The following is a 12,440-nucleotide window of genomic DNA, read 5'->3' as shown; positions in this document are numbered from 1 at the left end:
TGTGGCCCCTGGACTCTATACAGATCTCTATACCACCCCTCCCCCAGAGCTTTCAAACCATCTCTTGGGGGGCTGTGGATTCTCAATCCTTCTCCTTTTAATGGTTTAATGGCTTCTCTTAAGAGCCCTTACTAGTCAACTGAAGTCAGAATGCAAGATGACATTTATTTTATGCTGACAGTGAAATTGGGCATTATGGTGAAATTTGCACCATTTCATTACTCCTCAGTACCTTGTTCCTGTCTAGTTTAGATAAAAGCTCCAGGTCAGTCATGTCTGACACGCCACCGTGAAGAATCAGGACTTTCTCATCAATCAGAGTGGCCAGTGGAAGCCAACAGAAAACATCTTGCAGTATTTTTAATATTTTCTTGCCATGTTTCTGAAAAATGATATGAACAAGATATTAAGTTTCAAATAACTCAGCAACTTTCCTGAATGAATAGAAACTTTTGCTTTTAAAGGCAGCACACCTTATATTTATGCATCACTTCCTTGGTGAAACCATATCTAGATTTAGAAGAAAAATAGATATCAAATTTAGTAACAATAGTTATGACTGCATTTTTAAAAAAATGCATATTCTACATACATGTACTTAGTTATATAGAAAAGAGATTAATCACCAAAATGTTCACAATTATAACATTATCTCTGGAGAGACAAATTATGGGATATTTTAATTTTCTTCCTTTTGCTTATCTGTATTTCTAACCTTTTCTATAGTGAAGCTTTATTGTTTATATGATAAAGAGAATGAATGTGTGAAAAAAAATTTAATGGTTTTATTCAAATTTAATAATAGGATAATTATAAAAATTTTAAAAACCTTTAAAAATGTTATATATGCTGTACTCTATAAAACTGGAAAACTACTTTTAAAAGGAATCTAAAAAATAAGCTCTGACAAATTAACTTTTTACAATTGCAACAAGTAAATATCAAATACCCAAGCATATTTTGGTTTGTACCGTAAGTTCACCATGTGGTCCTCATGGTTTCCTCGGTTAAGATGGAACTCTTTGGGGTAAACCAGCAGGAAGGCAAAAAGAATCATCAGGATCTCTACTGAATCCTTGCCTCGATCCACAAAGTCACCATTGAACACATAGGCCCTTTCTGGTGACGGGAGGCCATTCTTCCCAACAAAGAGACAAGTCCAAGAAGAGGCGATAAAGGGAGACAGTAGGAGATCAGGTTAAGCTGATGTGCACTTAACAGTTACATCAGATCTAACACGAATTCTGAGCTTGCTGGCTCTCCTCCACATGTGAAATGGCAGTAAAAGGTGGAAATATTTTAATTGGTCTTATGTTTCCTTTCCAGCCAGTCTGAGGTTAAGACATGCTCATCAAAATAAATGCTTTATGCAAAGCCAGAGTGTTTCCATGTGCAAAGGGCACTGAGCTTGTGATCCAAAGGCCAGTTTTAAGTTTCTGGCTGCACTATCTTTAATCAGCAATAACAACCGCCATAGATTCCTCAGGAATAAACAAGACAATACATGGCAAAATGCTTTGGGAAATGCAGTGTATATAAAAAGTTATATTACATTGACTTTATATATGTTGTATATTCCTATATGTTGTTACATGCTCTATGTTTTATAACTAAAAATGGATATGAAGATAACTTTCCATTGCTTTGATAATAAATAATTTATTTGGAAAATAAAATAAATTACTAAATAAGGATTCTTTCTCTATTAACCTCAAATTTTGTATTATTTAAACAGTTTACAAAAATATACTAGAATATAATGCAATGCTGGCTTTTATATTATATATTTGGTACTATGTATTTTAATATTTTATGTATGTATAAATATACTATGTATATACAATATTTTTTAAATCCAAGCAATATTTAAGCATTTGTTTAATTGATACTGTATTCAATCTTCTAAATTAAACCTCAGAGCAAGACAGGAACTTAAACTGAATATTCATACCTTATAAAATATAAATATTAAGTCATCCAACTGTCCATGTAAATCTCCTAACAAAGACAGAAAAAGAATATCAGTTTTGATTGGCCCTTACCATTGTTTCTCATTTTTACTATAAAAAGGAAAATACCCAGAAAAAACTGACAAAGTTAAAAAAAAACATATTATTACTCATTTTTCCATATGTAAGATAGGGATAAATATTAATTTCTCTTGTTGCAGGGCTAGTTAATATTGAAAGCAGAAAGCACAGTATTTTTCCTCATGTTTATCATAAATAGTAAATAACCTATATTCTTCCTGATGTAAAGATGGGGCAGAATAATGCAGGGTTGCAAACCTAGATGAGAATGGGAGGGGTTTTGCCCCACCTAATGTAGGAAGCAGGGACTCACTTAGAGGCCTGTCTTAGAGGATTTTTCAAGAGAAGTTGGAAACCTGGATTTTAATATGACATCCTTCAATTTTCAAACATTGGAAACTAATTTAAAAAATTTAAGACCATTTTAGAGCAAATAAGACCTATCTGCAGGCTGCATATGGCCCAGAAGTGCCAGTTACAATCCCTGTTGTACTTAGTCTGCCTCCTCTAATATAAAGTATGGGGTGTCAATCTATAATGGATGTTAAAACATCACTGAAAACATAAGGAGATGGAGAAAACATCATTAACAGGATTTCTCCCTGGGAGAATATGTGTGATGGGAGGAATAATTCACTAGGCATTGGGGCTGACTTCAATAACAATACATAAACTGTCTTCTAACAAGGAAGGTCTGACTGTTAGCAGAGATTTTGTTCTGAATGGAGAACATGAGTTTGGGGTCAAATATAAATTGCTTAGGAAAATGAAGCAGAGGCTGGGCACTCTCATCCCACAGTTCTCCTTGACGATACCACCTCTCCTTTAAGTGACTGTGGAGCAAATACATAAATACTATCAGTGTGAAGCACTGAACTTGGCCTGCCCACATTGCCATTGCATTTCCCTCCAGTCCCCAACTGCCACCACCCCAGTCCTTCCCTTCCTCCTCCTTATCACAGGCAGTTTTCTTGTTTGAATGGGTCTAGCATGTTAAGCCATTTCAGCTCTTACCACACACTGTGATCTCCTCGCTGTAACACATAGAGACCTGGTTAATGTTTGGCAGTTGTACCAGATGTTTCCTGGTTTCATGCAAAAGATTCAAGACATAGCGAGCATGGAGATGCTACTAGGAGGAAGAGGAGGGAGGGAACAAAACAACACTGATATTCATGAGAGAAGATGGCTCCACCTTTACAGCTAATGACCCCAATCACCCAAGACCCCACAAATGACCTTAGTAAACTGCCCCTGGGACCCTATGCACAGATCCTTTCTTTCACCCATCTTCTATCCTTGTTTCCACTTTTCACTGTCCCCCATATATTGGACTGATTTCCTCTTTCCTATCTACTCTATGAAAGCCTCCCTTGCCTTTAGCTGGGGAGAAACACGATTGTCTCAGCAAAGCATGAATAAATGCATGCATGTTGATGGTACTGAGTGATCCTGATGTTACTGGGAAAATCATCCCAACTCCTCCTGCAGTGAACCATATTCATATGAAAGAGGGGAAGGATTGGGACCCAGCATAGAGCCAGAATCTGACCACTTCTCCCCACCTCTGCCTCTACTACCAGGGTTTCAAGCCACTATCCCTGTTTCCTGGACTATTGCAGTAGTCTCTTGACTGGTCTCCCTGCTTCAGCCCTTGCTCTCTACATTCTATTCAGCAAACATAATAATTATTTTAAAAAGCAAGTCATATGATATTCCTGTGCTCAGTGTCTCCCCGTCTCCTCTCTGCCTCCACCTCCTCATGCTCTCCCCGTTGCTCCCTCCTCTCCAGCCACAATAGCCTTCCTGAGGTCCCTGAGCAGCCCAGACATGGTCCTGCCCCAGGGCCTTTCCATTTGTTCCCTCTGCCTGGAATGCTTTTCCTCAGATGTCCACATGGCACCTTCCCTCACGACCGCTTTCAACCTTTGCTCCGAAATTGCCTTTTCAGTGACACCTTCCTAGATCACTAAAAAAAGTGCCATCTCTCTCACTAGAACTTATTCTTTTGCATAGCTCTTACCACCTTTTAATATACTACATAATTTACATATTTGTTATTTATTATTTCTTGTCTGTCTCCCCACTAGAATGTCAGCCCCATGAGGGTAAGGATTTGTGTTTGTCTTGCTCACAGCTGTATCCCCAGTGCCCAGAATGGTGTCCGCACATAGCAATGCTTAATAATTATCTGAGGGATGAATAAACAAAGAAATGACATTATTAGGAGGAGAAGTTCTCAGTGCATAAAAAGTGGCTGACTGACCACAGGTCCTAGCTAAGCAAAGGGGGAGTGGCATCTCTGTACAGAAGCCATGACAAGCACATCCTAAATCCAGGGCCATTCCGTCTGTGTTGGTCTGCTTTCCCTGTATGCGTGACATGGAGTTGGTAGTGACGCAGGTTCCCAGGTGAGCTTACTTGTTTCAGCCTGAAAGCTTCCACCAGGGCAGTTGCATGGTCAGGAAGGAGTGGGAAGGAGAGACGTGGCCCTGTGTAATTGTCTGGCACCTCTATGGATTCATAGTCACTGTATTTGTCCATATCAGAGTCCCGGGAGATGCGGTTCAGGAAGTCCCCTAGTCAGAATAAAAAAGGCGAGCCAGCTTATATCAGATGTGCAGCCCATGGGCAACACAGAATTCTTTCCCTGGACTGTACTTGAAATGGGATCTGATGTCGGCTCCAACACAGGAGAGGAGAAAGGAAAAGGGCAAATGACAACAGAGTAGGATGGGCTGGGGGGAAAGGCTATGTTCTTATGTCAATTCTATTCTACTTGTATTTTAAAAGATTGAGATGTGTCCGACTTAGAAAGTGATGAAAATTTAGGAGCCTCGGTTTGTAAGAACGCAAGGGAAAAGCTGTGGTGGGGGAAATCTTCACAGGCATTTATTTGTGGTATAGTTAGCGAATGTGGCAGAGGCCGTAGACTTTTCGGTGCCCTTCAGGCAATTTCCAACTGGCTGCCCCTGCATCTCTAGCCTGAGGGCTTTCTTTCCTGGATCCACAGAGAGCCCAGCTTGGCAGGCCCGAAATGCTGTGGAATTAACAACCCTACCTGTCCGCCCCTCAGCAGCCTTCACCCAGTGACTCTCAGGAGCTGCCATAAATACTCCAGTTCCCTCCGCCTGCAGGAGGGATCATGCCGAGGGGCGTGCTTTGCACTATTTCTCAGGCAGGTGGACTTGCTGGCTTAGTAGCCCACCCTTTCTTGGCTGCCTTCCCTTTCCTGAATCCCTTCCCACTCCCTCCTCGCCCCCCCACCCCGTTTCCTGTATTTAACAAATAAACTGGTGCTCAAACTCTTGTCTCCAGGCGTGCTTCGAGGAGAACCCAGAACACAAGTCCCCTTTGACATGTATTTGTCATCCCCCTTGCTCATTCCTGGCTGCTACAAGATTCACGTTTCACGCCCATCTCACCCCCAGATCTATGACCCTCAGACAGGAGGACATACCATGTGGCAGTTCATACTCACTCTCGCTGTGACTGCTGGGGGTGAAGTGATCCACAAGGTAGCTGAAGAAATCGTGGAGCTACGGAAGAACCCAAGAAGATGAGGCTATAGAGGTGAGTGAGAAGAGAACCCAGGAGTGGTCCAGATCAGCTGCTCCTTCTGGGCACCTGGGCCTGGCTGTCCAGGGGCGGAAGGTGGAGCCGGAGGTAGCCCTGTCCCACATCCCACCGCACCTTGGCCTGGTCTTGCTGCCCAGCGTACTCTATAGACTGGAAGATGCTCCAGGTACATTGCCGCCTCGTCTCCAGGCGTGCCATGTGGCGCCGGTACCATCTCTGGATCAGGGCCGCTGCCTTGAAGGCTGTGACACAGACGGGGAAGCAAACGTGTGAGCCGGGGCTGCCTCAGCCTTGGGGGAGGTCAGGGGCGCTTCTCCCACTTTAATGTGGGGACAAGATGGTGGGGAAATTACTACCCGTTGCTGCCGGTAGGAAGGATTTTCCTTCTCGCTGGCAGGGGTGTTCTTTCCCCTATTCCTGCCCCCCACGCCATCTGCATTCTTACCTGCTGGTTATACTAATATTGGAGGCTTACCGGAATTCCCACTTTTGATGAAAACATTTATATGTGAAGCAATGGAAAGGCTGGACTGCTGGGATTCTGAAAAGGGTATGAAAACTGGAGCGATTACAAGGATGGGGCATTTTTAAAGAGTGGGATGATTCAGGGGCCTGAGGGGTGGGGAGGGTATTTTCATATTGAAACCATAAACTGGATGTCAGGAGACCTGAATTCTGAGCCTAGAACTACCTTGACCAGCTATGTGGCCTCAGGCAAGTCACCTTCCTGGGCCTCACTGTCCTCATCTGGGAAAGGAGATAAACCAGATAATGACTGGGGAAAACAAACAACAAACAAACACACAAATTACTACAGACTATAAAGTCAGGCTATAAGTCCTTGTAGGGTCCTGTGCTGGCTATCCCCATATTCTGACACCCCTGAAGGCTTTAAGTGACACTGTCCCAATATTTCCATGACTGTGGTATCGAATCCACAAGCAGCCTTTGGGCATCTCCTCTTGCCAGGATCTGTGCTAGGTGGCCGTGTACCACAAGATGGCGTAAGTTTAACTCCTCATACGGGCTTTAGAACCTGTGATCAAGTACTGCTGCCAGAGAGCAGGACAGCTGTCCACATAAACAACTAGATTCTTCTTAAGCTCCAAGGCCTGGAAGTGCCACCAATGATGAATGGAGTATTTGTAGATAAAGCTGGATTACAAAGGAAAGCCTGTAGGTTCACTCAGGTCAACTTCGTGAACAGCAGACAGATTGATTTAATATATTTAGCTTGCATTAGAGAGCTGACAGAATTCTTGCTGATTTCCCTAAGAGGAAAGACAGTAGAAGAGTGGGAAAAGAGAACCTGGGAGAAATTTAAGCAAACCTGAATTTGATTTTCTATGAGAAAAATAATGCCATACTGTATTTCCTAAAGGCACTTACTAAATGCTAAGGGATGCGACTGACACTCTACCAATTGAATTCTGTAAATCCATGTTCAGAATAATGAATGAAATGCCCAGAGTAAATGCTACAGACTCTCTAGGAACTCATGGAAAACACACAGATACCTGGACCTCGCCCTAGGCGTACAGCATCAGAATCTCTACAGGGAACCCAGAAATCCCCAGGTTTAACAAGCTCCACACATGATTTTTACTTGTGCCGAAGTGTAAGCAACATCGAGGACGATCATGGCCATCAAGGTTCCGTGGAAATGTTTGCTGACACCTTGCCTCACACATTTTAAGGCAAGTGCTACCAGCTGAACATACTTATATCATCCGTCCTGCTTCAGCTGCTTCGGGGCAGGGGGAGTAGACAATGCCTCTCCTCTTTTTTTTCTTCCCTTCCACTCCTCTACCTGGGGTCTGCATTACCTTTCATTGAGATGGGCACTGGGAGGTGCAGGATAGTTCTATTCCTCTATCCCATCCTCCCTTCCCAGCAGCACAATACAACACACTTGACCTCCTGGTGCTCCTTGCTCCTTTAAATCCTAGAGTGCCAGTTACAAATACACCTGGCTATTAAAACCCTGAAATAAGAACAAGGCAGCCATGTGTGGAGAGAGAGGCCAAGGGCCACCAAGACACCAGATACTGAGTGAAGAGCTGTCTCAGAAGTAGAGCATCCAGTTCCAACTGCCCTGAGGATTAGAGACAGACCACTGGCTGGGCCCTTAGCAAAGTCCTGACCCACAAAAGCATGAACAGAATAAAATGGCTGTCTTAAGCCACTAAGTAGGGGGATAGTTTGTTAAGCAGCAATAGATAACCGGAACAGAAATTGTACAAATATTTTACAAGAGTAGAAAGCCAATTTAAATTTTAAAATTAAAAAGAAAATGAGTCTCTAAAAATCAAAAGCAAAAGTTAAACTGAATCTAACCATGTATATAACCTGGTGACATCACTGCACAAAAAAGAGTTATTTCAAATGACTTGAAAGTTCAGTAATGTGTACATCCCTAGTGGATATACCCAAAAAACAAAAGAACTACAAAAAAATCTAAGAGTTTTCAGTAATCATATTGTCTATAACAGTATTATTATTATGAAAACATTATTTATATATAACAGGATACAGTAAATAATACTATATTAATGTCATTAGAGAAAAATATTAATAGATTAATTAGAGAAAAAGAATAATATCAATGTTTTAAGTAAAAGCATTGTGATCCTAAATGCAAATTGATCATGATGATTTTTTTAAAAAATAATACATATTTTCTGGATCTGTTCACTAAAATGATGTAGAAAACAATAACCAACCTGGTAGCAATGAACACTCCACACCCTGGAGAAATACCTATTCCTGGCCTGGGGCCAAAAATGTGCAAGATGAGTCTGGGGTATGTTGCCAAACTAGAAAGCAAGGAAGCCACAAGCTTACGGAGATGCGTGGGCCCGTATAAACAAGGTACTGTCACCATTTCCCTTGCTTCCTCCCACATCTCTAGCTGACTCTCCTTGGCCTCCTTTGCTGGCTCATCCTCTTCAACCTGATGCTTAAGTATTGGAGTTCCTCATGGCTCTGTTCTAGGCCGTGGTCTCTAATCTGGCTTTCCTTTCACTCTAAGCTACTTCAGTGACCCCCATGACCACCTACATTCTGATGTCTTCCAAGTGCAATATATCTCCAGTCCAACCTCTCTCCCAAATCCAGATTTGAATATGCAGCTGCCTACTCAGCACTTCCACCTGCATGTCTCATGGGCACTTTAAACCCAGCGAGTATATAAACTCATCTTCCTTCTAGTAAAACTTGGCTCTTCTCCATTATTTTTACATAAGTAATTGGAATTATCATCTGCCTACTTTTGCCGACCTGGAGGTCATGCTTGATGCATCCTTCTCCATTACCCCATACAATCTAATCGGTGGGTTCCTGTCAATCCCACCTCCTGAATATTGTTGGAATTCATCTTCTTCTCTCCACCTCTACTGCCACCAACTCTGGACCAAGACATCATCATCTCTTGCTTAGATGACTTTGGTAACTTCTAAACTGTTCTTCCTTATTCTACTCTTATCCACTCCAATCCTTTCTTCACAGAAGCCAGAAGGGTCTTTTAAATACGTAAATATGTAAATCTTTTAATATGTAAATCTTATTATGGAACTTCTCTTTTGAATTCTTCATTGGTTCCTCATGCCTGTAGGATAAAGTTTAAAATCCTATAAGACCCTGAGTGATCTGGGCTCAGCAGCTTCATGCCATGCCACCCGCCATCTCACTCACTTTGGACCATTCAGTTCCTTGAATAAGCCTCGCCTCTTCCTACTTCATGACCTTCATACATGCTGAATCCTCTGTGTGGAAGGTTCTTTCATCCCCTTTTTGCCCAACCTATTTCACTCACTTGTATATGTGTAGTTTGGGATAAACTGCAGTGCACAGCCAGGCTCCTTGAGTAAATTTTAATTCCGTCAAATATATCTCACCAAGATCTAAGATATTCTGCTGGATATTTTGCTGCTCATGTTACAAGGAGAAGAAGCTGATTCAAGAGTTGTCTGAGGAGAAATATAATGGTTTCCTGCTTGTATCCTGAGAAGACCCTCAGGATATGCAAAATGAGCTTTGGGGTACCCAAAGCTAGTGTGGCAGGTGGAAAACACATACCTTTCTCTGCATTCTGGAAAGCAAACTGATGGTGGGTTGAGGTGCCACTTCCCATGGTTGTAGGTACAGTGTTTCTTCAGGACAGATAGTAGGCCCAAAAGAATGTGAATTGTTTGCTGACAAAAGGAAGGGGAAATCTGCAATAGAGAGATTCAGGCAGAGTATTAGGTCAGGTGGGCCAAATTATCTATGAACCTTGTCTTCCACATTATAAAAAAAATGTGAGGGGCCGGCTGAGTGGCACGTTGGTTAAGAGCTGGCTTGGGACGCCAGAGGGCCCTGGTTTGGCTCCCACATATGAGGGCCAATGACACTGCCCTCTACAGCTAAGATGCTGAACAGCAGCTCAACCTGGAGCTGGGCTGCCGTGAGTCGCCAGCGTGGGGTAGGCTGCAGTCCCCTGCTGCAGTGGGTTGCCATGGGCTACTGTGTGTAACCAGCAGCCAGCGTGAGTGGCCAGCAGCCGCAGTGAGCGGCCGTCCAGAAGCCGGTGACTGGTCTGCCTCGCCCGGGAAGAGCGCAATGATGGTGCCAACTTGAGCCAGTGAAGCAACGTTCTCCACAACTAGACTGAAGAACAAAAGGACAGCAACTCATCTGTTCCCCTTTCCCTAATTCCCCAAAAAAATCTTTTAAAAAAAAAATGTGAGCCTGTCATGTGAGAGCAACCTTCCCCCACCTTTCCAGTCTCAGTGCATAAGATCTTCCTCCCCTGAAAATTCCCTCCATTTGTCATCATATATCTTTCCTATGTTTTCAATCTTTCTACTAGCTTTTCCTTTACATTCTAGAAATATACTGAAGTCTCTTATCAAAGCAATTCTTCATCATCATCATCATCATCATCATCGATTGACTTCCTATATTCCTTTAGCTATAACCCAACCTCTCTTTTCTTCTCATCCAGTTTCCTCTCAAGAGTAGACTACATATGTTCTCCTTAATTCCTCTTAAGATCATTTTTTACATTCTCACTGTTAATCAGAACTTTTCATGCTGATGACTCCAATGCCTTCTTCATCTTTTCAGTCCTTACCTTCCCAGAACATTAAGGCCATCATCTGCCTCCATAAGTCACACCTTGATTATAATTCTACTCCTTGGGCTTCCATAAAGTCAGACTCCCTTGTATTTATTCCTGCCTCTCTACTCACACTCTCTCCTTCTTGAGCTCATTTTTCTCTGTCTAGCCCTTAAATGTCGATTTTTATTTGATTTCTAGTCTCAAATGTCAGCTCTCTTCACTCTGCACATCCTCCCTGGATGATTTAATCAACTCTCACGTTTTCAACTATCACTTCCCACCACTCAACTCTACACCTTCATCTAAGGCCATCCCTGAACATCAGCCTCATATACCCAGCTTCCTGCTATACTTTCACTGGAATGCCACAGACTCCAAGTATCACAAATAGAGCTCATCCTCTCAAAAGCATACGTTTCCATCCTCACCTCTCTTCTCTCCTTTCTTCAAACTCGGCTCTTTGACCACCATGGCTTTTGTGTTTTTCCTCTTACCTCAAATGTTCTTCCTACCCCACTCCTCTTAACTTGAATAACTTTACTCATTCCTTAAGGCTAACATTAGTCATCACCTTCCTTAAGGAAGCTAGTTTGACATGCTTCTCCTCTGAGCTCCTGAATATCTTTTTCACATCTCTATTACTATTAGAGTTTTCTACTTTGTGTCTCTCTACCACTGGACTGTGAGTTCCTTGAGAGGAAAGACTTTGTGTGAGCAAATTCATCATTTTTATTTCCAGGACTTAGCATGGTACCTGACACATAGTAGGAAATTCAATAAATATTAATTGAATAAACTTTATGCTGTATTTAGTTTTACACAACAAACGAAAATCTTCCTCTAACTCTCAGGAAATAACATGAGATTACTGACAATGTTGAGAGTGGATTCCATATTTTCCCCCTCCTTCACTTCTACACCACTCTCTTTCCTCTATTTTTGACAATTGGGGATTGTGAACAACTTGTTATCTTTTCCATTGCAAATCAAAATGAAAAGCTCACCTTACTTATGTTGGTTGGCTTTTAAAAACATAAACAGTCAAAGAAAAGAAGACTATAATGTTTCTGTGTTTGTGTGTGTGTGAGTGTGTGTGTGAGCAAAATGGTTCCCAAATGTTAAGAGATGTCATGTAATCAGAATCTGAGCATGAGGTAAAGTAAGAAGCCATCATGAACAAATAAAAAAAAAACTCCCACACAATTTTAGAGCTGGAAGGAACATCAGCAATGATTAAGTCCACCAATGACTCACAGCTTGCTTTGATAATTAGTAACTTACCTATACAGCCATGTTGTATTTTAAAGCGTTTGGGTTTGGAAGTACACAGATGGGGGTGAAGAATTTCAGGTCAGCTTCTCACTAGATCTTGGCCATTTAACCTCTCATAGATTCAGTTTTCTCATCTATATACCACTGAGAATAATAAACAATATATTTGCAGTACGCTCAATATATGTTGATGGACTGAATCTGATATCATATTTATTTTAAAATATCAACAACCAAAAACATGTCCTGGCTCAAATTTAGAAGGTAGTTAAAGACATATTATCTCAATGCAGCAGTGTTATACACTGAGTGTATCCCCCCAAGACTCACATGTTTATGTCCTAACCTCCAATATGATGGTATTTGGAGGCAGGGCCTAGGGAGGTAATTAGGTTTAGATGAGGTCATGAAGATGGAGCCCCATGATGGGATTAGCTTCCTTATAAGAAGAGGAAGAG

At 41.9% G+C, this 12,440-nt stretch overlaps 1 protein-coding gene across 1 annotated transcript in view; it reads right to left on the bottom strand.

Annotated features, from left to right (window-relative positions):
* The window catches only part of PPEF2 (protein phosphatase with EF-hand domain 2), a 37,781-nt gene that overhangs the window by 22,912 nt on the left and 2,429 nt on the right, over positions 1-12,440 (bottom strand). Inside the window, exons 2-10 of the mRNA XM_019623491.1 lie at positions 9,687-9,823; positions 5,724-5,851; positions 5,512-5,569; positions 4,452-4,609; positions 3,045-3,159; positions 1,952-1,998; positions 972-1,138; positions 474-510; positions 233-382 (exon numbers count right to left, since the gene is read on the bottom strand). Coding sequence (XP_019479036.1) covers positions 233-382; positions 474-510; positions 972-1,138; positions 1,952-1,998; positions 3,045-3,159; positions 4,452-4,609; positions 5,512-5,569; positions 5,724-5,851; positions 9,687-9,741 — 915 coding nt within the window. The 5' untranslated portion in view covers positions 9,742-9,823. The remainder of the gene's footprint in view (positions 1-232; positions 383-473; positions 511-971; positions 1,139-1,951; positions 1,999-3,044; positions 3,160-4,451; positions 4,610-5,511; positions 5,570-5,723; positions 5,852-9,686; positions 9,824-12,440) is intronic.

This window comes from Hipposideros armiger, unplaced genomic scaffold (assembly GCF_001890085.2).
Source record: "Hipposideros armiger isolate ML-2016 unplaced genomic scaffold, ASM189008v1 scaffold_552, whole genome shotgun sequence".
Lineage (NCBI taxonomy): Eukaryota > Metazoa > Chordata > Mammalia > Chiroptera > Hipposideridae > Hipposideros > Hipposideros armiger.
Note: the sequence above shows the minus strand (reverse complement) of the source record. Positions and strands in the feature narration are given on the sequence as shown.